This window comes from Takifugu flavidus, chromosome 13 (genome assembly GCF_003711565.1).
Source record: "Takifugu flavidus isolate HTHZ2018 chromosome 13, ASM371156v2, whole genome shotgun sequence".
In the NCBI taxonomy this organism is placed as follows: Eukaryota; Metazoa; Chordata; class Actinopteri; order Tetraodontiformes; family Tetraodontidae; genus Takifugu; species Takifugu flavidus.
The window spans coordinates 4,110,167-4,134,301 of record NC_079532.1 but is presented as its reverse complement, the minus strand read 5'-3'; the positions used below and the strand labels follow the sequence as shown (position 1 = coordinate 4,134,301).

Sequence of the window (24,135 nt, the reverse complement as noted above, 5' to 3'; positions counted from 1 at the left end):
GGCTGTCTGTCTGAATCATTGCTATCCTGCAGCAAACCACTCAGTACAGCAGAGCACACTATCCATATTCATGTGATTTTTGCCGGAAGGCATTTGTGTCTACTAAAAATAGCATGGTGAGAGAAAGGGCCTAACACTCTGTATCCTAACATTCATGAGCTCGGTCCTTGTGATTGGGTGTAAACATGTGTCTCTTTGCCGAGACCATATTTCATGTATTTGAGTAAACATTTGTTAATAAATGCTGTCAGACAGAATAAAGAGGCGTTTGGGTGTGTGGCGTAAATCAACAGAGTAACACTGTACACTCAGCTTTCATTTTCTCCTTCCTGTAAACCTCATTAGTCGGTCTGTGGATTATTTGCTTTGTTTATGCACAGGGGATAATATAACCCGCAGGTGTCTGAGTATGACGTGTGTGATGTGATCATAAATTTGATTAAATTAAACTAAATTAAAGATAACACTGATGCCCTTTAAATGTGTTGACCAGGTCCAGCACATTATTGAATCATGCTTTACCCTCTGCATGATGGTCAGAAAATGACTTGCATTAATGGGTGCTGCCAGAAGATGGCAGCAGACTTCATGCGGCTTTGAACGGCGCGTTACTGATGTGCAACCACAAGGGGGCACTATAGCTGATCTAATTTAATCATTTTTAAATAGAGAGCGCCAGTGGATGATGGATTACACTTTATCTATATACTTTTTTTCATTAAATATAGCTTTAGTAAATCACAATGTGTTAGTGATAAAACAGAATATAGTTGAAGGTACTGAATAACTAGTGACAGGAAATTATTAGCACCAATGTGGAAGTTTCTGAGTCACGCTAGGGGTCATTTGCAATTCTGTGCCACACTTTACATCCACAATCTCTTGCCGTGTGTAACCAGCGTAATGCTGGCACATACTAATGTGGCGAGAAGAATGCAGGTCGTTTCCTTTTGAAGAAATAAATATCGGCCATGCCCGAGGCTACGGACTGACATCACGCCAAAACAGGACATGGAAAGTGTGTGACATGGTCCCTGTGAGCCTGGGAGAATGAGGAGGTGGCTGTGCCTGTGTGTGTGTGTGTGCGTGTGTGTGTGTGTGTTAATACAGCTAATCAGTCCACACAGTGATCACTTAATTTATATCAGCCACTTTGCGTTTTATGTTTTGGAATAATCACCTATAAATTGCTGATGTGCTTGTTCCTGTCTGCGTGGATGAAAGGCTACTCCAGAACTAATGTCGACAAGATGGCTAAAAATCAATGTAGCCTCGAGTGTGGTGAGGTGTAACTGTTATGTTGATGGTTAATAGGAGCATCTGACACTATTCTAGTGATCTACTCTGCAATCCTTCTGGCTTTGTATCAATTTTGTTTTAAGTACTGTAGTTATGTTACCTAAGTAGTTATGTGTAGCATGAATCATCCAGATAGCTAAACCTGGAAACACAGAGGAGGAATAAAACTGTGTGTGTGTGTGTGTGTGTGTGTGTGTGTGTGTGTGTGTGTGTGTGTGTGTGTGGTGTGTGTGTGTGTGTGTGTGTGTGTGTGTGTGTTTGGGAGATATTGACCACCAAAATACTCATTCTGTTAGCAAAGTGGGGACATTTTTCTTGTCCTTACAACTACAAAGAACTGTCTGAGGGTTACATGGTTTAGGTGAGGGTTGGGAGTGGGGTTGGGGAGTTAGTTAGAAGTTAGTGATGCTTAGGCTGGGGAGCTGGTTATTGTTTTATGTCTATGAATGATAGAATCACACTCTTAGATTTGTGCTGCGGCAGATGCATCTGTAATTGTTGCAGGATGACAGTGGTCAAGATGTCCCAACAAGCTTTAGAGGCACAAAAGCAGCTCTTCTCTGAACGACCTTTAATGACTTGAGAAAAAGGAAAGGACTTGTTACTTTTTTCATCTTTTTCTGCTCCAAAGAGCATGAATAGACTCCCACTAACAAAGCAGAGTGTGTCCATGTTAGAGAATATAACCATTTGTCTCTGGCTTGTTGATCTGAACCTCCTTTGAAAGCCCAAACGTGTGTTCCCCAGCCACTTCAACCCTTTGATGAGTCTCTATGTGGACGCAGACGCACGTCACAAACTTGGCCCTTTTCTGCGCTGCCGAGGTGACATGTGTACTGCCACATGCAGCATCACATGGAGCGAGACGTGTGTCCCGCTGAGATCTGAGCTCCGTGGCCTTTGAAACGCTCGCTTTTAACTGCGCATAAGGCAAAGGAAGCCGAGCTGTGGAAAACACACCGCCTCGCAGTCAGTCAGGCAGAAACTGGGGGCAATGATTCAGCAGTTCGGCGTCAATTAGGGGTCTGATCAGAGGAGCAGAGTAATGATTCGGTGAGCTTCCGGCAGATTATGATGCCTGCACTGCTAATCAAAACACATTTTATTCCCATTATGATGAGGATAAAACGGCAAATGAAGCAAATAATTATCTTCCACTTCACAGAGGGTTTCTTCTGAGAGTCTGTGCAATCAAAGCTTTGTTACAGCTTCGTCTGATTTATTTTGGGCTTACAGGAAGGATGAGCTGCACCATTTTAAACATGGGCTATTTTGATAATTTTAGGTTAAAACATTTTAAAAATCCTAATTTAAAAGTTAATCTCACACTGCAGTAGCTAGCATCAAAGCTATTAGCGTGGTTGCTAATCAACCAAGTGAACATCAAGCAACTTTCTTGTGTCTCAGACTATATTTGAGCCTACCTTAAAAAAAAAGGGATGTTTGATGATCATCATCTTGGTGTCATTTATAAATGCTTGTTTTTGAACATGTGTGTTCTTCCTCCCAGGCTATAAATGTAAATCGCAGAACAATGAGCTCTTCATGGATTTGACAGCGCTCTTCCTCCTTCTTTCTTTTTAATTTTCTTTATGTATCAGCTCTTGTCAAGATATAAAAGACCAAACTCTTCTTAGTGTGTATACACAATTATTATATATCATCTGGCTCACAAAGAGATTTGAGTGTGCTTTGTCAAAAGAATAAATGTATTTTTAACACTGTCTACCGCTGCCACAGGCTATAATACAGACGGCATCAAACATTCCCACTCAGAAATGCCACAGCTTTTTATATCTATAACAGTGTATAAACGAATTGGTGTTGCAGGATGTTTTCATATATCTGGTCCCCAGTGGGAAACTGTAATTCCACCACTGTGTTAAGAGCACATGTCTAAAGATCCCTAATTCCACAGACTCTCAGCTCCTTGACATCCTTTTTGTAGCAGACAGCAGGCGGCCTCGGTGCCGCAGACACAACCTGGTTGTGAAAAGCGATGAACAGTTGACCCCCTACCAGCCAGTCTTGTTTTTACCTTATAAACTGTTCTGAAACAGCACGAGTTCAGAAGGAACAAGTCCTTTGAAATCTTAAGATGAGTAAATCCACAAGATAGGAACGTGATAGTATATCTTTGATAGGAATTAAATCTGCTTCTGAGGTCCTAATGATGAATGGTTCATAAATACATTTTGTGACTCATCGTCATATTTACTTATTCGTGGACTTTTTTTTAGAGCAGAAGAACCAGGACAGCCGGTATCGGGTCTCACAGCCTCTCATGGAAATGTGATCAAGCACCATGTGATCAAATGTCAACAGAAAATTAGGTTAGTCAAATATCAACCATTTTACTGGTCCTGGATATGGTCCTGGATATGGTCCTGGATATGGTCCTGAATATGGTCCTGAATATGGTCCTGGATAGGGTCCAGGATAAGGTGCTTTTGTTTGTATATTTTCTCCAGTAACAGTAATAATAATAAGTAGATGCACATTAAGGATCTCCTGACAACCTGAACTGGATTCAAGCAGCACAAGCAAAGTCGTGATGCCTCCTAATCAAACGGACAGGGACAGCCTCTGTGTGTGTGTGTGTGTGTGTGTGTGTGTGTGTGTGTGTGTGTGTGTGTGTGTGTGTGTGTGTGTGTGTGTGTGCGCGTCCATAAAAGCGCCTCACACATGAAAGGCAGGAGCTCAATGGGTTCTCAATGGTTGGCCCTCGTTGCCATGGGAGTGTAGGGGATTACTGGGCAGGAAGATGACACCATCCTCTCAGGTTCTGCATCATCCACAGCTGAATAAAGAACTAGACAATCACAATAAAATGAGAGTTTAAATCTATAGGTTTCTTTTCTTTTTTGTGCCACTGAACCTCAGAAACATTGTTGCAGGCTGTTTTCCCACCTTGATGAGGATCCAGTTTATATTGTGCAGGTCCTGTTCTGATTGTTCTGATGTATTTAAGCATCCTAACGGCATGCGGCTCGTGTGACCAGGGTGGGTTGGAGGGGGCAGATGATGAGGCTCGCCCTCCCGGTGAGCTATTATTGGCCTCCTCTCTGTGACGTCCCATCAAAAACAAGCTGCCATACCTGTGAACAAACGCTCGCCCGGGCCAGAGCAAACACTGCTGTTTATATAAGTCTTATCTGACCTGAAGACGTCTGGCCTCGAACGTGGGGGGTTTATGTACTGAGCGGGCCACGCTTGGACTCAGCTCTGTGCGGCGCCTGCTTGCTTAGTAGGCGCAGGTGTGAAGGACGAGTCTGCTACGTGCGAGATGCAGCACCACCGCCATTTGATTGAATTTCATGTCAATTCTGTCACACGGAACCCCAGTGCACACGTACCAACCAATTATTTCCACTATATGGATCAACTCTGGACTGGGCTGTTTACCAGCTTGAATAACAGGCTGTAAACAGTGATGTCATTGCCTTGGATGACATCATGGAACAGGCTGAGCTCATTTAATTAGCTACTAAAGCTGTTTATTATGATTTTGTATCATTACAGTTGAGTTTATCAGGACTGTGGGGACAATAACAATGATAATGAAAACGAAGGATCACGGGAACCTCACGAGAAAGTCCCGCTGAGTGTTTGCACGTTTCACATTATGTGTTTTGGCACCAAGAAGAGGCTGATAAAATGATAACAGTGTAGACAGGAAACAGGACCGTGCGTGTAAAAGATAGCGCAGAACAGGGGAAGGCCGCTGGTTACCCTGCTTTCACTTCTTCTCATTCCCCGACACAAACAGAGCTGAACAGAAGAAAATGATGACTGCTCTCCAAAAGCACGGATTACCATAAACGCGCTCCAGCCAGTTAAATGAGGGTAACCAGGCAACAGTTTTGAAACACTTTTGTGAACCAGAGCACTTCCCCTGATGGCGTTTACGTTGGGGATGTGCAGCAGTTTAGGAGGCAGCAGTTTCCTTCAGATAACATGACGATGCTTCTTCATATCAGCCGCCTCAACAGATCCTCATCAGCTCTAATCTCGGTGTTGCAGTCTTTATAAAGGAGGAATATTTAAACAGTTGTTATAACATCACCGTTGGTGTATGAATCACGGAGCTAATTCAGCTGTAACTGGTGTCCTTTATGAGACACGTTCCTCCTCTGAATCTCTATAGAACCTTGGAGAACCTTCTGAATCCTATCAGTGCTGGAGCAGCGTGGGGAATCCCACGTAATTGTCCTTTATTGGAGGGTATTTCACAGCTGAGTCAACACTCCGTACAATGGCCTCCGACGCCGTCGAGCTCTTCGGGGGGATACGGGAACACGTCCTTAGAGGACGGTCGGCTAACAGCCTCTTTGTTAGGAATGACACGTTCCGTCGTGTTCGGTGAATCCCTGAAAGCCTGCCTACATACGAGGCGGCGCGTTATGGAAACACAAAAGCTTCTTCTGCATCAGAACAATGGAGAGCAGATCAGGGGGCCTTTGTTGCCACGTTTAAGCTAAGTGGATCCAGGACTAGATTCGTCCAGAAGCTTCTCTCAGTAGCTTCATGCAAACTGGAGGACAGGGGCACATTTCCATGATAAAGAAGGCACCATTACACCCACCGTGGGATCAGACCAATCTCTCTGCCAATATTACAGCTCTGGCTGCAGCAGCTATTTATACTGGCCAACACCTTCTATTCCCCCAGCATGCGTCTGTTATTTGGTCACAGACGTCATGTGTAAATAACAGTTGTCAGCCCCCCCCATCCTACCATTCTCAGCTCTGGGAAGCCCATTAATCTTTAACCAGGAACCAGAACGGCAGCCGGTGCTTTTAAGCCTGATCTTTATTGCTGAAAGCAGCAGGATCTGCTCGGAGTCTGCGCTAGGAGCAGCTGACGTGCTCAGTTGTGCAAACATGGATGCATATTGCATCTTTTATATACACAGCGTGGTTTATGGCATCTTAGAAACATATTTGTTTTGACCACAGCTATTTTCCCCGGTCGTTCTCTGGGTTATAATGTTTGTTTTTGCTTTTCTTTTCTTTTCTTTTTTTGCTTTTTTTCAGATTGACTTCAAGCTAAATGAAAGTAAAAATACCAGCTCTTCATCCCACGACTTGCATGTAGCTGTTGGATGATAATCTGTTCCGTTTAGGTGAAATAAATCGACGGGCCGCGTGGAAAAGATCGCATTCCCTGATTAATATCCTGCATATTCAGCGCCGGCGGTGCTCATCTAAGGTTTCTGGCTTCTGGTTATATTTTCAATGACTGGAAAGGTCAGGGGGGAAAACAACAGGCTTAGTGGAAACATGAGATGACCACGGCTCAGCCTGGCTGATGCGGCCGCCACTTTTGGTTAAAAAGTTGGATTCTGGACGTGCAATTTCTGTGATTTCAGTAAAACAGTCATGAGGACAAAAGGGGCCCTCTCAGTGTTTCCATCCTTTAATCACTATAAAACATCATGGTACAATACAAAAAGATGAAATAAATATTCAGATACATAAATAAAGAATTTGTGGTCGCGTCTATTGCTAACCAGCCAACGTTGTGGCACATCTTACTGTAGCTTTTCATTTATAGGGTCCTTTTTTGTTTAAGGAAGTACTTTATACTGCCACGATGCTAGAAAGAGGCAAGTCGCAGTCGCCGAGGTGATAGTCTCGTTTCAAAGTGGACATTTTGTTGACCACTTTGAAGCGGAGCGCCCGCTGGCCAACGTCCTCCTCTGAGACGCCGTCGAAGAAGAAGTCCTCGTTGAAGATGGGGTTGCGGCTCTTCCTGATCACCGTGCTGCGCTGTTTCTGCAGCTTCCCGGGAACCAGCGAGAGGCTAATGCTGCAGTTGATGACCTTGGGGTCCACAGAGTGGGGGTAGAGGCCCTCCGCACTGATAAGCCGGACACGCAGTCTTTGGTTGTCCGAGCAGTATTCCGCCGACAGTCTCAGGCTGCCGTCTTTCCCAATGGGGACCATCCTCTCCTTCATTACCTTCTCCCTGTGCAGGGTCATGTCCATGGGGAAGATGGTGGGGGGTGCCAGTCTGTAACTGCTCGGCAGGCCCTCGACCAGGCCCTCCGATGCCCTCCTCATGACATTGGGGCTATTGTCCGTGGAGCTCCCCTCATCCGTGGACAGAGAATTGTTCCTGGACACCATCGCCTTCCTCACGTTCCGGGACAGCAGCAGTTCGTGGCTAAGTGCTTTGAAGAGGGAAGATTTGGGGGGGCATCGGGTTAGCAGTGGTGAGCTGAAAGGAGAGGATTCAGTTGAGGAGGTGGTGTCGCTGTCCAGAGCAGTCTGCCAGTTCAGGGAGTACCCCCTGGAGGAAAATCTGGAGGTGAACGTGTTAAGACTAAAGGAGGACGGCGAGGCGGAGGGGGAGGTCGAGGGGGAGAGTTTGGTGCACAGGCTGGATCTGCTCCTGGGCAACAACAGCGGGGAGGCGCCGGGATCTGAGTGGAAGAGAGACTCCTTCCTCCTGGTGTGGGGGCTCTCCAGTAAGGTGCAGAAACCATAGCAGGTCTGTGCTTTGGCTAGGTGGGGCAGAGACAGGGCGGCCTGGCTCTGAGGGTCCGCGTTGGTGGTCTCCTCGTCACTGCAGACGTCACCGGGGCTCTCGTCCACGCTCTCCACCTGGATGATGTGTGGGTTGATGATGTCATGGCGAACGGGCTCCATTTCCGGGCCGGCCTTCTCGCAGGGAGGTGCCCTGGGCAGGCGGGCCGCTCGGCTCTGCTCGCCCTTCATCTCCTGCAGGGATGGGATGGTCGGAGGGATGCAGAACTCTGGGATGTTGTCAGGGGTGATCACGTTGGGGCAGAGGGAAAGCCTTTTGATCTTGTCACTTCTTTCACTGAACATGATGTCGGCTATTTTGAAGCTGAGCTCCGCTGATGGGATAGGCAGGTTCGATCGCTCCACTGACACACGGATCTTCTCCACCATCCACATGAATCCTTCAAGTATTTGGAAGCTCTGTCGAAACCAAAATGTTAGATCTTTTAGTTCCAACTTTTTTCAAACAAAAAACATCAAGTTCACTTCACTGTAAAGTTAATTCATTTACACGGCACAAATCACTTCTTACCGCCTACTGTGAAGATGAATAATGAACAAATCACAGGTCCTGCTGCGATCCTCTGAGACTTCCCTGCAGAGCTGATGGTGCCCGTCAGGTCTGACGCATCTGTGGCAGCCTGAGAGATGAAGACGGGTGAAATAAAGACCAACCTGATGAGTTTAACACACACCCACTCCAACAGGATCCTCCCTCCCCTCTTGTCCGCTGGTTCCCATGGAAATATCCAAAGCACAACAGTGTTCGGTGCCTGTGTCAGAGCGGTGAAGCGATAAGAGTATTCCACCTGTATCACACCACTGGCTCATCATCAATGGTTTGCTGCACAACAGACTTTTGCAAAATTTGCATCACATATCCTGATTATTGATTAAGTTCCATGTTTGGGACATATAATACTGTTACTTTTCAATAGGTAAGAGCCATTGTTACACTATAACCGGTCTTTATAATTAAAATAGTTTCTATGCAGCAAAATACTGCACAAACAAAAAGTAAAAGTAAAAAAGTAAAAGTAAAAGTAAAAGTAAAAAAAAGTAAAAGTAAAAGTAAATCTTGTCTTTCAAGCCTTTTCCCTTCTAAATAACGCATTTGTGTGTGGGTGCTGCCCTCTTGTGGTAGGAGGTGACGCAGCTGCATCGTGAACTGTGGCTCACAGTAAACTGGGATGTCCTCAAACCAAATATTTATGATCAACATGCAACAGGGATGGAGCCCTTTCCAGTGTTTTGTTTTCACTCTGCTCAAAAGCAGTGATCTTTTACCTAAAAGGTTCCCGGCCAAAGTTCAAGTAGAATAATTTAGTTACCATGTGTTACCAGGCAGTAAAGGAGAGCATGATGTCAGTGCTAACACTGGACCAGGAAATTGTCCCCACTGTCCCAAATGGGGAACATCTAAGAACTGTTTACCAAGGTCTCACATCCGTACTTCACGTGTTCAGCACAGGGGCTTTTATTTCAGAATGTAACCTGGGTATAAAATTCTGAGAAAGAGTAACAGGAAATGTACTTTGTTACATAATCAGGCCACAGAGACCACAGAGACAAATGCCCCCACTGGGGCTGTTCCAATGCTTATGGGGGCTATTATATTAATCTGAGTTCAGTCTGATACCACAGATCTTCTTACTCAATAGAAGAGATGCTGCTGTTTAGTTTATGATGAATAAAATACTTTTAGAAGTAGTAAAACTTGGAAGAGAAATTACATTTTGGCCAGCTAATCTACCCATTATGCGTTGCTATGGAGATTATATGGTGTGTGTGTGTGTGTGTGTGTGTGTGTGTGTGTGTGTGTGTGTGTGTTGTGTGTGTGTGTGTGTGTGTATTATGCACACTGGTTTGATATTAGCATGTATGAGATGGTTTTTAGCAAGTTTTTTGTTATTAGATGATATTCCATAGTGTATCCAGTAGAGGGCAGTATAGGCCTAGGATACAACACTACATTAATTTGGAGATATTTCACGGTCAAATCTTTGTTATTAAAGAGATTAACAGATATAAACGGACCCAACACTGTCGTAAAGGTTACCCACTGCGCATGATTTATGAATCCAATTACTCTAACCATGCAAGCTGCAAACTGCACGTCATTTATTCCTTACGCACTTGACATATTGACATGTGTGGCTTCAGCTGCACATCCTGGCAATTCTTTCCGGCCGTGTGTCTTGGGGCGGTGATCAGGTCTCAGGATTTGATAACGAGGACAGATTGGTGTCAGGTGAGGTGCTGCCTCATGCTCAAGTCATTTGCAAAAGAAGCTATAGAATAACGTCTCATTTTGTCTTGCAGGAGAGTCTCAGTGAGACATCTTGATGAGGCTACAGCTGTGAATATGGATGAGTGTGACGCCGTTTCCTCTCTCTCTCACTCTCTCTCTCACTCTCTCTCTCCCCGATCATCGAGGAGGGGCTTGGTGCCGTGGAGGAGGCAGGCAGGGAGGCTAAGCTGACCCGCTTGCGATGTGTTAGCCTACATTCCATCCAAGTTGCATGCGTTGACGGGTGTCAGACGCCAGGTAGGAGATCGCCCTTTCTGCTCTTCCGCGCTCCTCTTTTCGCTGTGCGTGCGTGCGTGTGTGTGTGTGCGTGTGTGTGTGTGTGTGTTGTGTGTGTGTGTGTTGTGTGTGTGTGTGTGTGTGGTGTGTGTGTGTGTGTGTGTGTGTGTGCGTGACGCGCTGTCGCCGTTGCTGAGTGTGCCAGTTCCTCCCCGACGGGTGGACTACATGGAAGCGCAACGCTCGGTGTAGGATGGGCAGGGACGCTTAAAGATATTCCAGATCATCACGCATCGGGAGATTTTTCAGCACCAATAGTGTGATGTGTGTCTTCTTTGGGGTTCCTAATTGGTTGCTTGTGCTTCATGCGTCTTGACGAGCTTGGCATCCGCTCCTCCGCCTGGTACTCTTTTGACATTGACAGATTAGAAGCACGATGCATGTTTGAAGCACCGTGTTTTTTGGGCAGGGGGGGTGTTGTTGCGTGTTCTGGCTCGAGTTTGGTGCTTGGAAGTCGACTAAACGTGCCAGTGACGCTGCTGAGCTCCAGCATCCTCGCTGCTGCGCACCAAATGTGCTGTACAGTAACTTGGACTTGACCTGAATGTTATCTGGATGGGCTCGGCATCAAAGCTACAGTCACACTGGGACGGTGGTGCAGGCGGGGATGTGACTGCTGTTTATGGCCAACCAAAAATGTGGGCCGAGCAAGACGGGAGGGGGCTGCTCAAGGTCTCCAGTCATAAAGATCTGAGGCTTTCAGGATGCCAGGAGATGAATGAGCAGGTCCTGTTGGCTGACATCGCTCAGAGGTCGTCAGAGCTCTAAACCCGCAGAGAGCCTGGACATCAGCATCAGCATGAGTCTAGCTGTGCACTCTCCTTCTGAGATTATTTATGAACTGCTGCAAACAATTATTACATGAAAGGGCAGGTGAATACACAGGTCTTGTGTTTCCCATTAGCTTATAACCGGGTGACTTGTTCCACTAAATCTCCATCCAGAAGCTCTAAATTTGATTTAGCCCCTCCAGCAGTGGTTTTTGTGAGAGGTATCGAAAGGGTCAGTTCAAAGAAGACATCCGAGTTGTTTCCAAATGAGGAGGAACATTTTTTCTTTCTTTCTACTCAGATGACGTGAAGGAGCATTAAAATTCCAGCAGCATTAGCACAATGACCACGCTGAGCCAGGGCAATGAAGCGTCACTGAGGATGCTGCTGATCGGCTGCACTGGTGCTAAAAACGTGCACCGGGAACTGGTTTAGTGGCTCATCAGCAGCACTGATCAGGTGTCTGTGGGGTGGTGTAGCAGGTCCGCACAAACGCTTGACAATTTACAATAGGTGAAGCGCACTTTCCCGTACATGGGTATAATTAGATCAGAGCAACACCAGTGTCACAAGTTTAGCATGCATCTGCCAGTTTAGCGTGTTTAGCATGCATCTGAGAACAACCCACCGCTCATTCAAAACACTAGATGCTATTTACAGGAAGGGTGACCAGAAAAATGAGAGTTTCTGAGATTAGAAAAATGCTGTATTCCTGCAGTTCTGCTGTTTAGGCCGGCAACTGCTCATCCATGATGTTGCGTCTCTGGAATAGACCTGCAGATTGTTTATTGCTCATCAAGGTCACATGGATGCTGCAGCCAATCAGGCATCAGACACACACCCTGGGCTGTTTGCATCCATCTTCACCCACCGTTCACAACACAGGGCCGTTGAAGTGTCCTGAAGATCAGGTGGATGTCTTGGCCGCTCAGATTGGGGAGGGGGTGTAAACTCCAAACAGAGACGCCAAAAGCTTGGGATGAAATCCCTCAGCGTGATGTGTAATTTATCACAACAAAGGCGGTGTTTGCTGCTATCACGTAACGCGCGAGAGCACAGTCCTCAACCTGCTCTGTAAATAACAACAAGGTCACAGATTCCTGAGCAAACATCTTCATCCACACACTCTGGAGACCGAGCGATTGTTAAAGCCGCTGCTTTTCCCTGCCGTTCATTAGAAAAGCATTCTCCTCGCAGCTGTTGCAGTTGCTCCGTCATCAAGAACACATTCCTGGTTGGAATTCCCCAGAAAGCATTGGGCTGCGGACGGGAAATCCAGGCAGGTTTTTGAGCGTCATTGGAGGCCGTGATACTTAAACCTCGTTTGAGGCCCGGGTGTGGGAGGTGGAAACTATAACACACCCCATGCTGTCACCGTGACCCAGCCTTTGTGCATCTCTTCATATTTCCCCTCACCATGGTGATCACATCTGCCTCCAGATGTGTGATCACAGGCTGCAGAAAGGCACGTCGAGGCTTCGATTAGCTTAGCAGACGCGTTTGCATCGCAGACGAAGCTTGGCTGTAGATGCTGACGGAGCCCTTTAACATCCATGCGTTCCAAATTGGGCGAGCGTGCTGCTGATGCGTAAGCAGATTCAAGAAGTAGGTCGGAGGATTGTGGCGTGGGGTGCTTCAGGTCAGAGGTGGTGCCGCAGTCCGTGGCACACGTCTCATCAGTGGGCCGAATGAGATGAGGAGCAGATGACAAGTCCGACTCCAGCGAGCGAGGTATAAAATAATAGACGTGAGCGGTTTGCAGAGTAATTACACGGCTGCTGTCTCGGCCGGCCGGCTGCTTTCTTGCGTGCTCAAGTCAGTAAATATAGGTGCCTTTTGTGTACTTTGTGCACCACATGGGGAATTTTCTTAAGTGATTTTGGAGACGAGTGATAACTTCTGCTTGGGTTCTAAATAGCTCCCTGTGAGTTTGCTCTCAGAAGTCTTATTTAGGGGTGACGGATCCACCGGAGGGATCGTGTGATACATACGCTGAAGATCATGAGACATCTATTTGCGGCCATCTCTGACAAATGCAGATCTGTCTGGTTTTAGGTCGTCCTAACAAATGAAAGCTATATTTTGTAACTGTCAGCAATGACTGTGCAGCGCGGCCTCAGAGTTTTCCATCTCGCTCTTGGAACGTTTGTTAGGAAGAATTTTGGGAACTGTCGATGGATATAAGGTTGCGTTGACAGGCAGCAGCACAAACATGCTGTCACTGCCCGTTCGATTCTGTTGAAAACCTCTGCGTGCCGTGCTGTTGTGTGCGTTCCACACGTTTAAAAGTGTGCACGCCGAAACTCTCATGATTCCCTCACTGTGCTCGGAGTGATTTTGACTGGCAGGGGGTCTCTGAGGGACGCCACGGGAGCCAGAGGTCAATGACGGTGGGGTGGAGATACCAGTGATTGAGCCTCTCACCATTGATCTGCATCAGTGATACGTCACAGTTGAGTGGTCACCTTCGCTGCAGCAGGGCTCTGATGTTCATCAGCGGAGGAAGCAACGGACGGTTTTTCCTTCTTTTTGACATATCGCGCAATGCACGAAGTGATGATTTGAACTCCATATCTGCTGGGAAATAGCTGGACGCTGACAGCCAGTACAACTGGCACCAGCCGTTAAAAGGGGGGGGAGCTGTCCCAGTACAGGTACTTTGTGGACAGCAGCTGTCAGGCTGGTTTTACTGACTGTCAGCGAAGGACTGTCTGAAGAGCAAAGCTGAAAATATTGTGGATCTGGTTCTCTCCAGAGTTCTAGGGTGCTGACTGAGTGACATCTCTCTGTCTCTCTCTCTCTCTGTCTCTCTCTCTCTCTCTCTCCATCTGACTGTCCGTTTGCCTGCGTGTTTGTTTTAGTGTCAGGACCTTCAGTCTCAAAGATCAACTGAGGTCTGCACTGACACGTTTTTGTCAGAATGATTTCTTATTGGCCTGACAGAAGTGCATTTAGCAAACTGGACGCTGCACAGCTCCAGTGATTGTGTTTCTCTGGCCTTGTGCTCAGCTCATCAGCAGTGCGCTGACCTTCTGTCAAAGGCAGTGGGACTCTGGTTTTCCTGACTGGGAGGCTGTTTGGGGGGTACATTTGCAGCTTTAGATTTTGAGATGGATTGATGGAAAAGGTGACTCTCGTCATGCTGTTAGCATCTTATCTGCAGTGAAATTGCATCGATTCATAAATGCCATATTTATCCCCGTTATAAACCTTAACATTGGATTCCATGCTAATCCCTGCAACAGTTAATGACCTCAGCAGGGATAAGGTGACCTGATGGTAAAAAGCTGTTAGCAAAGGAGGAAATTTTAAGTCAAATCAGGCATCGATTATACAAAACTCCCAATGCTTTGCGGTGTAACCTTGATCGTCGGCGAACCGAATGAGAGCTGTATGTAAACGCGGCCCTGGTTTGAAAACATGCTTTGTCTGGCAAATCCTGATCGTCAAGTTAACTCAGGATTGTGTTCAATTTCCTGCGAAAAGCGCCAACAGCCAGCATCAAACGTGCATCATGGAGCTTCCCTCCAACTCAAGATTTCAGATTACTTCAGCATCCTGCTGAGAGGTGGGGATTGAACCGCTCCGTATCAATTAATCCCTAAGTAAGCGCCATTATTTGCCTTTTACAAGGGAGGAACCGGCGAAGCAAAATATCGTCTGTGAATTATCTGCCCCCTTGTTTCTGGTCCATTGTGCTCTGTAATTTCAGCCCTGTGGCTCTGCTGTTGTGATGACGCTGTAACCTGCCTGTGCATGCGCCTTCAGCAGATGAGCCATGTTATTTATAGACACTTTATTGAATATCACCATTGCTTTGATTCACGAGTCATCAGAGCATGAAGCGTTTTCTAGTCCTTTTTCGAGGAGATATTATTTTACAGCCGCTCTGTTTGTGTGGTGCGTTGACGCAGCTTTCGCCGCTTGGGAGAAGATGGTTTATGTTGAGTGAATACGTATCTTTAGTCCGCTCAAAGCTGTGTGCTGTTGAGTCTTTATTGTAGGTTCCTCCAACAGACCAAAGCATCAAAGCAGAGTCCGCTGGTTACTCACCACTGGACTGAAAAGACCTCGCCACCATTGGAATTTTGCCATTGTCATTCCTGCACAATCAGCAGGACTCACTTTAGACGGACGGTCTTCTGTTGCATGTAATTATTTTTAAATCAGTATTTTTTTTAAAAAAGGACCTGACCCGGTCCTTTTTCTATTATTAGCCGTGATGAAGTCGCAGCGGCGATGCTGAGTATAAATTTAAAATCAAGCCGTGTTAATTTTTCGCCGCCCTCGCCATCTGTTGGGTCCACTGTGTGACAGCTGTTTGCGTCTCCCTCCATTGGGTCTTTGGTTTCATCAGTCTGGACACTGAGGGGAGGGGTGAGTGCCCACCCGCAGTGGCCATGCAAATCCATCCACACTTGAGAGGACACCCCCTGAAGACAGCGTCACAGTAATAGATCATATAACAGGAGCCAGGTGTGTGCTCCTGCATCGGGTTAGGGGTCTTCTCAGCGCTATCGATCGCGCCTTCCCATCCCATCCCGTGACATGTGCCATCCAACGTGGCAGCTATGTTGAGCCTGGATATCTGATATAGTTGCGATTTGAAGTTTATATCTGCAAAATCTGATTCTAGTGCCTTTAAACTACTGGGATGGTGTGAAACGCTCGGCTTTAGAGGCTCCTTGCTCAGAAAGGGGACACGGAGGAGGCTGCCCTCATAAAGGCCGGTCTGTGCACGGCTTCAGATGGGAGACGGCATCTGCCGAACATGGCACGAGCTCAGAGGCATCACTTAGGACGTGGCTGGCTCGTCATGTAAGGCGATGAGCCCTGCTCCCTGCTAACCCCCCCCCCCCCAGCCTTTCAGCTGAACAGCTCTGGATAAGTAAGGATTGCTCAGGGAAACTGTTCGGAGTTGATAGTGCCGAGTTTATGGGCTTGTTGATTCCTGGCAGTCTTTTACTGAGTGGGACTTTAATTTAAACCAACAGCACTAATGATGTGTTGCCGCTATCTAGTGCGCATACGCACGACGTAAGCATCCTGGATGCCTCCACGAGATGGATTTGTCTGCCTCTCTTTGGTGCAGAACTGTGGGACTAATTGAATTACACATCCCCCTCCTGAGCTGGAGGCCCCGTGGGAGAACACGGCTAATCATTTGGAATCTCTGAGGTTTTTTTTTTTTTTCCTTTTTGGTAGGGGGGCTGTAGGGACCAACTGTTTAGCCTCTGTCATCTTATCTTCCAAAGGCTTTTAGAAGGCATTGGTTCAGGTTCTTGAACTCTTGGCCTATAGGAGCTCTGTGCAGCTGCTGCCCAGATGTGCCCCCACATAGTTGCATTAATGAAACAAGTGTTCAATTTAGGAATTGGATAATTATTTTTACCCCAGGGCCTAATATTTAAATTTGATGAAGAGAATGATGCAGAATGTGACACCCCCCCCCCCCTCTCCATACAGACCATTGACCTGATTACACAGATGCACTCAGGTCATTTTGATTATCTCTTTTTTTTTAAAGTGTTAATTACATCTTCACTGAAACAGAGGAAACCTGTGAGATCAAACTGTTTCGCTGCTGAGAACATGATAAAAACTAAACTCACCGCTTTTAAATGTTAAAAGGATTTAAAAGCAAATCTCACAAAGATGAAACAGTCCAAACAACACTAAACCTTTTGGCTCTGAACTAGTAGAGTAAAAAGGTATGCAAAACGGCCCATTGCCATATCAGATGTATATTAATATTTAATTTCTTAAACTCCATCCTTTTCCTTTTAGTAAAGTCAATAGATGCTTTGAAACTTGAGTAATGGCGTTATATTCCAGTGATGAAAATCAATTATAAGCCTGGGAAACGGGATTCCAGCAGCGTTTCATGTCACATTCCTCCTAATGATAAATGGCTGCAGCCCAGAAGGGACGCGGTTTTCTGCAAAGCCTGCCGTTTCTGTTGTCGTAGCTGAAGCTTTGGTGAAAGTGCCGCCGCGCCAGTCCTCCCCATCATCTGCCTTTATGAATACCTCGACTCTTGGTGCTTTCTTTGTCAATTGCCTTTTCGTAAATCAGATTTACTGCTACATCTGTAGTGGCCATGCTAATGAAGTAACACCCAGCGCAGAGACACAGCATTGATTTCATTTCCCGCCTTTCCGGCTGCTCCCTCGGTAGCTAGATGGAGATTACACGACTATTTGGTATAAAAGGAGAGTTTAAAGAATCTGTTTCTCTACTGGAGTGTCTCAGCTGTGTGCTCAGCCTCACAATTGGTTGCAGAAGTTTAAGAGGCAACGGCGAAGATGGCGCTCAGCAGCATGGGCTCCTTCGCTTCGGCTGCAGCTCTCCGGAGCGTGACTTTTTGTCTCGTTAACCCGGGGCGGAGGGTGAAGGTTGACGGGTTCTTCTCACTCCCACGCATCTTTGCCGGTGAAACAGATGATGCTACCAATGTCAGAAGTCAGAGAGCGGCAACAATGAAATGGATGGGTTGTCCAGTTGTTACAGAATGGATGGAACAATCCAAGGCCCGTCTGCCCGCCTTCACGCTGTCATTTTAATGTATATATATTAAAAGAAAGAGGGGGGGAGGGGGTGGAGTAATTGTACTGAGAGTTCATTAAACAGGTGTTGACATTACAAAAACATGGTGTCTTCACATCCATCTGTCGTGCACAAATGAAGCCAGATATCCCAGATGAGAGCTGCCATCTGACTGGGCCGGTGCTTCGGTGAGGCACACACACCCAATTACAAGCCCAGCTCAACTTGAAGGCAGTATGGAGCACACAAGCCCCCCAACTGTCAAACTCATGACTGGAGGATGCTCGCACAACACAAACTTTTCTGTGAAAACTGAATTTAATCCGTTCTATGAGCTCGGGGACGTTGCTCCATCAAAAGTCTTTGAGTCAGTGGCAATGCCGCTAACATGAGTTAAACCAGGGCTGGATTCTTTTCAGGACCACTTTAAATGTTTTTCTTAAAATTAACAAAAAAATAAGTAGTACACTGAATGAGATCAGCTTCCAAAAGAAAGTAAAATCATGGGTCAGTGTACCGCAGCCAGGACCCTATTGGACCCTGCCCTGGTGAGGGCTAATGTGAGCGCCTTTGCAATGAGGTCAAGTATATATTGTGACATGGCTATTATGGATGGCTACATATGTGGGCCAGGGGTGCAATGGGTAACACATTCGACTCCAGACCAGAATATTCTAGGTTTGAGTCCCAGCTGGCTATTGGACTTTTAGCTCAGTTTGTCAGTAATGTGACCTGTAGGGCGCATGAGCCGGTGTCCATTTTGGGCCCGGTTAAATGCACAGGAAGGGCTTCCAGTGTCAAACAAAAGGGAAATCAATATCCATATCACCTCTGGGATTCACAAGCCAGAGAGAGAAGAGAGAAAACGAGAGTCTCTCTTTGAATGTTCTGACAGGAAAAGCTGGAGAGTGGCTTCATGTGATACAAAAGTGGTGGTTCTGTGTGTTGAGGAGTCCACGAGTAAAGGAACAAGGCTGGAAGTTTAGGAGAAGGGTTCAAGCTGTGTTTATCAGGGTGGTGATAGGAAGAGAAATGGAGTGACATTCATCGCAATGAGGAGTTCATTTGGAATGTTCTAGAGTGTTAAAAGCCAAGAGAGGAATTGTGGAAGTGTATGAGGATGTCTGGAGTATCAGAGGAGTTTGATAGAGTGGTAAAGGACACATGAAGCTTGTAGGACAGAGGTGTGTTTTATGGTTTAGAGATGGTGACACTGAGGAACATACAGGAAGCAGAGCTTGAGATGAGTAACGAGGAGGGATGAGATCAGGAATACGGAGGGACTGTGCATGCTCGATGTTCTAGAGCTAAAGCCAGGGGGGGTTGGGTCTGTCCATGGCAGCCTACACCTCTGCCTCAGTGTGCATGACTTCATGTTTGCGCCTAAAGCCAGCAGAAAGAATGTAACCGGCCCAAACGCTCATGTTTCTGCCACATTGTCGGGTTTAATTCATGCAAATGTTTCAGGTGTTGTGGGATCTGGATCGTCTTTCACCACTACGGTTTTATTTTTGCCGTACAGACACGTCCCCCGCTGCTTACTTTGGGACTTGGATTAAGTACACTTGTGTAATTCTAACCTTTAAGTAAATCTAATGTGTCTAAATGTGTGTTGCTGCCCTCCTCATATATCCGCCCAGTGTCCTTAAAGGCAGTTAGCATTGCAATTATTTGCTTTTTCATTTCAAATCAGTCCAGTTCAAGATTGCCATGTTCTGACTGACTAATCTAATTGGGGTATTTGTCTTGGTTAGTTGGGAAGTGGAATGGTTTTTAAGTTGTTTGTGAAGGAAAAATCAAATGAATAATCGAAAGAGTTGCAGTTGTTAGCAGCCTGAATGCCACTTAACTAATTAGTAATCAGCATTGATGACGTTTGTGCCACGGTGGCAGAATTCTTTGAAGCAATTAGTAAATCTCAGAAAGCACGACTTGCTGAGCCGTGCGGATGGTGGGCCAAATAACTATCAGCAAGGAGAAATTTGCAGATCTTAAAATCAGACGGTGAATGTCACATGAAAATAATTGATTCACGTTTGTGTGTCCGTGCATGCGCGTGTGTGAACCCTTGAGACAGATGTTTCTTTGTGTTCTAGAAAAGGAAAAACATCCGTTCTCATATTGTCTACCTTATGTGTTCCCTGTCTAGTCCTCAAGTTCTTATTCAGTCACAAATGACGATGAAAGCCAGCAACAATACATATATCTTCTCTCACCAAATATAGTTTAGCATCTGTTAATAAAATTGTGTGACTCATCTGAGTGATTTTTACACTTGTGGGGAACAGAAAAGGCAAAGAGCGAGCCGGAAGAAAATGTTCCATCCCAAATATAGGAAATAATTAGATATCATGTCCCATCCCTAAATATATGTGTATATAAAAATACGCTGCTGTCACTTTTGAGATACTTATGTTGGCAATGCTAACCTGTTAAATGGTGTGATATTTCTGGTCTAACTATTAGCATGTCAGGGCTAATTAGCAGAAGAGGAATTCATTTTTTTCCTAATGTGGATATGGACAAATTAAATTTGCCTAAAAATATAAACAGTCATGACAATAGTGTTAATTATTTAGAAAATGCTCTTAAAGCAATCATTGCCTCTCTGTTAGCCTGTTAGCATGGCTAAAATTATACTTTGTCAGGCATTCTTTTCAAATGTCAGCTGTCAAGTTCTACAATACTGTATTTTCTCGGCCCACACCATTTTTACAAGAGCGTGCACGAAACCTGTCAGACCAATTGTTTTGAATCTGGGGTTTTTTAGGCAGAAATGATAAAAGTAGTTTTCTTTCATTGAAATTCTTTTGGCTGAAATCAATCAGTCAGACGCAAATGTGAAAAACGACAAGCTGCTGCGTCTAACAGATGATAAAAGCAACACGTTGACAGCTGCAGCTGTACGATGAATTGTTTTATTTCATTATTATTCTTCCTGCTGTCTAAAATGAAAAGAGAACTCTTTGGTATTGATGCATCATTACATCTCGGTGATTCACTCAACTAGTGATTGCTCTGATTCTTTCTCCAGAATTGATCCGCACTCTCTCAATAAATAAGACTTTGGATAATTAAGACTTTGGATAATAAGGACCTTATACTGTAGAATTCCAGCATTTCTTTCCATTTGCTTCATCTCTTTCATCATTTCTTTCCACAAAAAAAGTAATTTTAACTCTTTAATAAAGACGATGGCTGTATTTTCCTCCTAAAGCCTGGCATTATGGGATGGATTATTTGGTGTCTGCTGGTACCACATTCAAACCGAACCTCCTCAGGATCCGCAGGGCTGCAAATCCTCAGAAATTGCATTTTTCCTTTAGACTGAGGTGACCAGAGTTTTGAGGTCATTGCCTCCCTGCCATTTGCACACAGTTTTTGTCTTGTTAGTTGTTATTTCCCCTCTTTTTGTCTTCGGGGAGCCAGGATGGAAGCAGATCCCCAAGTGGAACAGGAGGATTTCAGCTCTCCGGCAGCTCTTCATGCTTGCTGCCGTTTCCATGGTATCCTGCTTGGCCTCAGCATCCTCATCACCTTCTTACTTATTTACTTATTTTTTTAGTTTATTTGCGATCGTTTGTTGTTTGTTTTTATTTGCTGTTTAACTGCTCGCTAACATAATTGCGACACCACGGGTATAAATAGTGTTTTGAATTGAATAGAATTATCATATTCATAATAGAACAGCCTCCGCTGTGTGAGGCTGGTCTGTTTTTGATTCCTTAAGAATGAACTGATAACGATTTTTGTGATGGACAGGAGAAGGTAGGATGGCGGAAGACTAATATAGCGGCCGGACATCGACATGATATCCTAACAATTTGAGGGCAGGACAGTTTTTGGCAGGATAACAGATGTACTCGTGCTGGGATTGCAGTGAGGAAAATAACCCCCTTTTTGTCCATATCCAGGTGTTTGACACAATGATTGAGTCTTGTCTTCCTGGGATGACATCTTGGCACCTTTTCTTACAATTACAAACAACTCCTTCAGTAAGTCAATGTTTCCCCACTCAAAGATTTCCAATACGCTGTGTCTTCGGCTGATATATTTTCCTCTGAACAACCTCAGAGAGTGCCTCACCTTTAAACAAACACTGTTTTTTTAACGTCTTGCATCACCGTAATAATTTCCATGCTCAATGAGGCGTCCGTGTTTGTTGGGCCCAAGCCTGGTGATGAGTAAGTGTACGTCCACATCGGATGCTGCACATCCAACGGTCCCTAAGTTCATTACAGTAATCAGGTTAAAACGAGGGGAAGTTGGCACGGGTGGGCCTGGGCCATGTTTCCTCCAGATATTCCTGCTGAAACAGGGAATGTCAGGGTGCAGATGCCGTCCCAGGAAGCGTCCCAAAGGCGCCTGCACCTACAGTAATGATGGCCTCACGCTGCTGCTGTTTGTATGAAGCCCACGCAGGAACATTCAGCTGCGTTCCTGCCTCCACAATGACCAGGCCTGTAATTGGAGAGCCTTTCTGATGCACAGCCATTCAAGTGCTTGCAGCGTTTCTGCACGGACAATTCAGAAAGGATAAAGCACATAAGAAAAGAAGAGTCCTCGGTGAAAAGCAATGTTCTATAGTATTGATTCTATTTACGTATATTGCATATGTGTGTGTGTATGAGACACATCTATTATTATTTGGTTTACTTGGCTGTATTCAGATAAATAAACATCGGGAAAGTCAGTTGGATCCCTGCTGCGCCAGCCTTTTAGGCCATGTTTGTATTGTCCACAGAGTTCCTGAACACGTAGGCTGAGCCCCCAACCTGACCACGAGACGTTACCGTGCACATTTAGATGATTCAGGCCCCTCTTGGTTTACGCAGTGACAGTCGGTGCTTTTGCAGACGGATCTCTGTGCCCGGGAGAAGTGTTTTAAAGAAATAACGAAAGGCTGACACATATCAGTCAACGGTTTCTTTTTCCAAGATCTGTGGCCTGGAAAATAAAATCATTTTTTCTACTTCGGAGCTTATAGAAACACCTGACTTGGGAATCCCCCCCACCCCCCCCAAAAAATAGGGTTTCTATGGTAACCAACATGCGGAACATGCCTGGAGGCGTCCTTTACACGCTCTGCATCATGTGGTTCTGAGTCCAGCTGTAATACATTTTAGGGGGGTGCTGGGGGGCTCCCCTGTGTATAAGACAGAGAGACAATGTGAGAGTTCTGAGTTTAAAGTGAGTAGAAAAGAAAGAACATCAAGACATCAGCATGGATCTCATCAGCTGACCCTGTTACATAATATTCTCCCTGTATGCATGCTGAGCGTGTGTGTGGGGGTGGGTGGGAGGTTAGCTGACCAGATGTTTATGAGGTAAATTTAATTGAGGGATGTTTGCTGCTCTCTGGGAAATTTTTGTTAACGACCATATAATCTTTTATCTTGGGGGACGAAGTGCTGATTCCTCACATGGATTTTCTCGTGTAGCACAAATGGGCAAGAGTTGATTTGATATTTCTCCACGTCTGTCTTTAGCCATAGAAAAAGGCAGAAGACCTTTATCTTTCAAATTCCTGAGAAAACAGGTTTTTTTTCTATTGAATCGTTTCTGGCGTGATTATTGTGGGGTAGATAGAAAAAAGAGAATAAAGTGTCCACCCTCTCTGGGCTGTTGAAACATTTGATTCCTCTTTGCTTCTCCTCCACACTGATAGACAAACAGAATTCATCGCACTTGATACCGGGGTGGAATGTACTCCCGAGTTAACAGAATATTGTTTTTTTTTCTTCTTTTTTCCACCTATATTTTTCACTCTAGATGTTGGCCAATCATTCATCATAGTGGGAGGGGAGGCCCCCTAAAAAGCTGTTTGTTTAGTTGAGCGGAGGGGGAAAAAAGGTTCCAGCTGAAGTCTACAATCTGTGCTTGGCTGCCTTGACGCAAGGATGTACGTCTTGTTGACTGCACGGTGGGGATCGGCACGCCAGCAGACGATATCTCATCCTACGACGGCCATGTTCCTCCGCAGAACCTTCAGCGGAGCCTCAGATTTTACAGAGAGGGGGTTTTATTCGAATGCACGCCACTGGAGCCATCACAGTCAACTCCCTTTGTCTTTTCCCATGGAACATTTAATGCAGGCCGCGTCCTCACATGCACAGAAAGGTCAACCCACCCCCCTCCCGTGCCCCCTTCTGTGACCTTGTCCGCCCAGTGTTTTAAAGCTGACTGAAGTGAAATCCTCAAACCGCTGCGGAGGGGAGGGAGCCGCTCCATCGAGGTGACCCCTGCGACTGAAGTGCTCCGGGCCGAGCAGGAGTGGCCGCTGCCGCTGTCCAGCCTTATATGTCCAGGAAAAGGTGGGCACAGCAGCGGCAGCAGCAGCCATGGCAACCGTGGGCAGAGTCACTGATCTGGAAACAATGGGCCGACAACACGGCCTCTCCCT

The 24,135-nt window shown here is 45.8% G+C and overlaps 2 protein-coding genes across 7 annotated transcripts in view; one reads left to right on the top strand and one right to left on the bottom strand.

Annotated features, from left to right (window-relative positions):
* Positions 1–6,701: 6,701 nt before the first annotated feature.
* Positions 6,702–8,498, bottom strand: c2cd4a (C2 calcium dependent domain containing 4A). Its single transcript, XM_057051777.1, has 2 exons — positions 8,362–8,498; positions 6,702–8,249 (listed from the first exon to the last, which is right to left on the bottom strand). Exon 2 carries the CDS (start codon positions 8,223–8,225, stop codon positions 6,882–6,884), a length of 1,344 nt encoding a protein of 447 aa, XP_056907757.1. The 5' UTR covers positions 8,226–8,249; positions 8,362–8,498; the 3' UTR covers positions 6,702–6,881.
* A 1,653-nt stretch (positions 8,499–10,151) lies between these two features.
* Positions 10,152–24,135, top strand: part of tln2b (talin 2b) — a 57,509-nt gene continuing 43,525 nt past the window's right edge. For 5 of the 6 annotated variants that reach the window (XM_057051776.1, XM_057051775.1, XM_057051774.1 and 2 more), the window contains exon 1: positions 10,152–10,377. The gene's annotated coding sequence lies outside the window, so the exon portion shown is untranslated. The remainder of the gene's footprint in view (positions 10,378–24,135) is intronic. The other variant, XM_057051772.1, reaches the window with a different exon arrangement.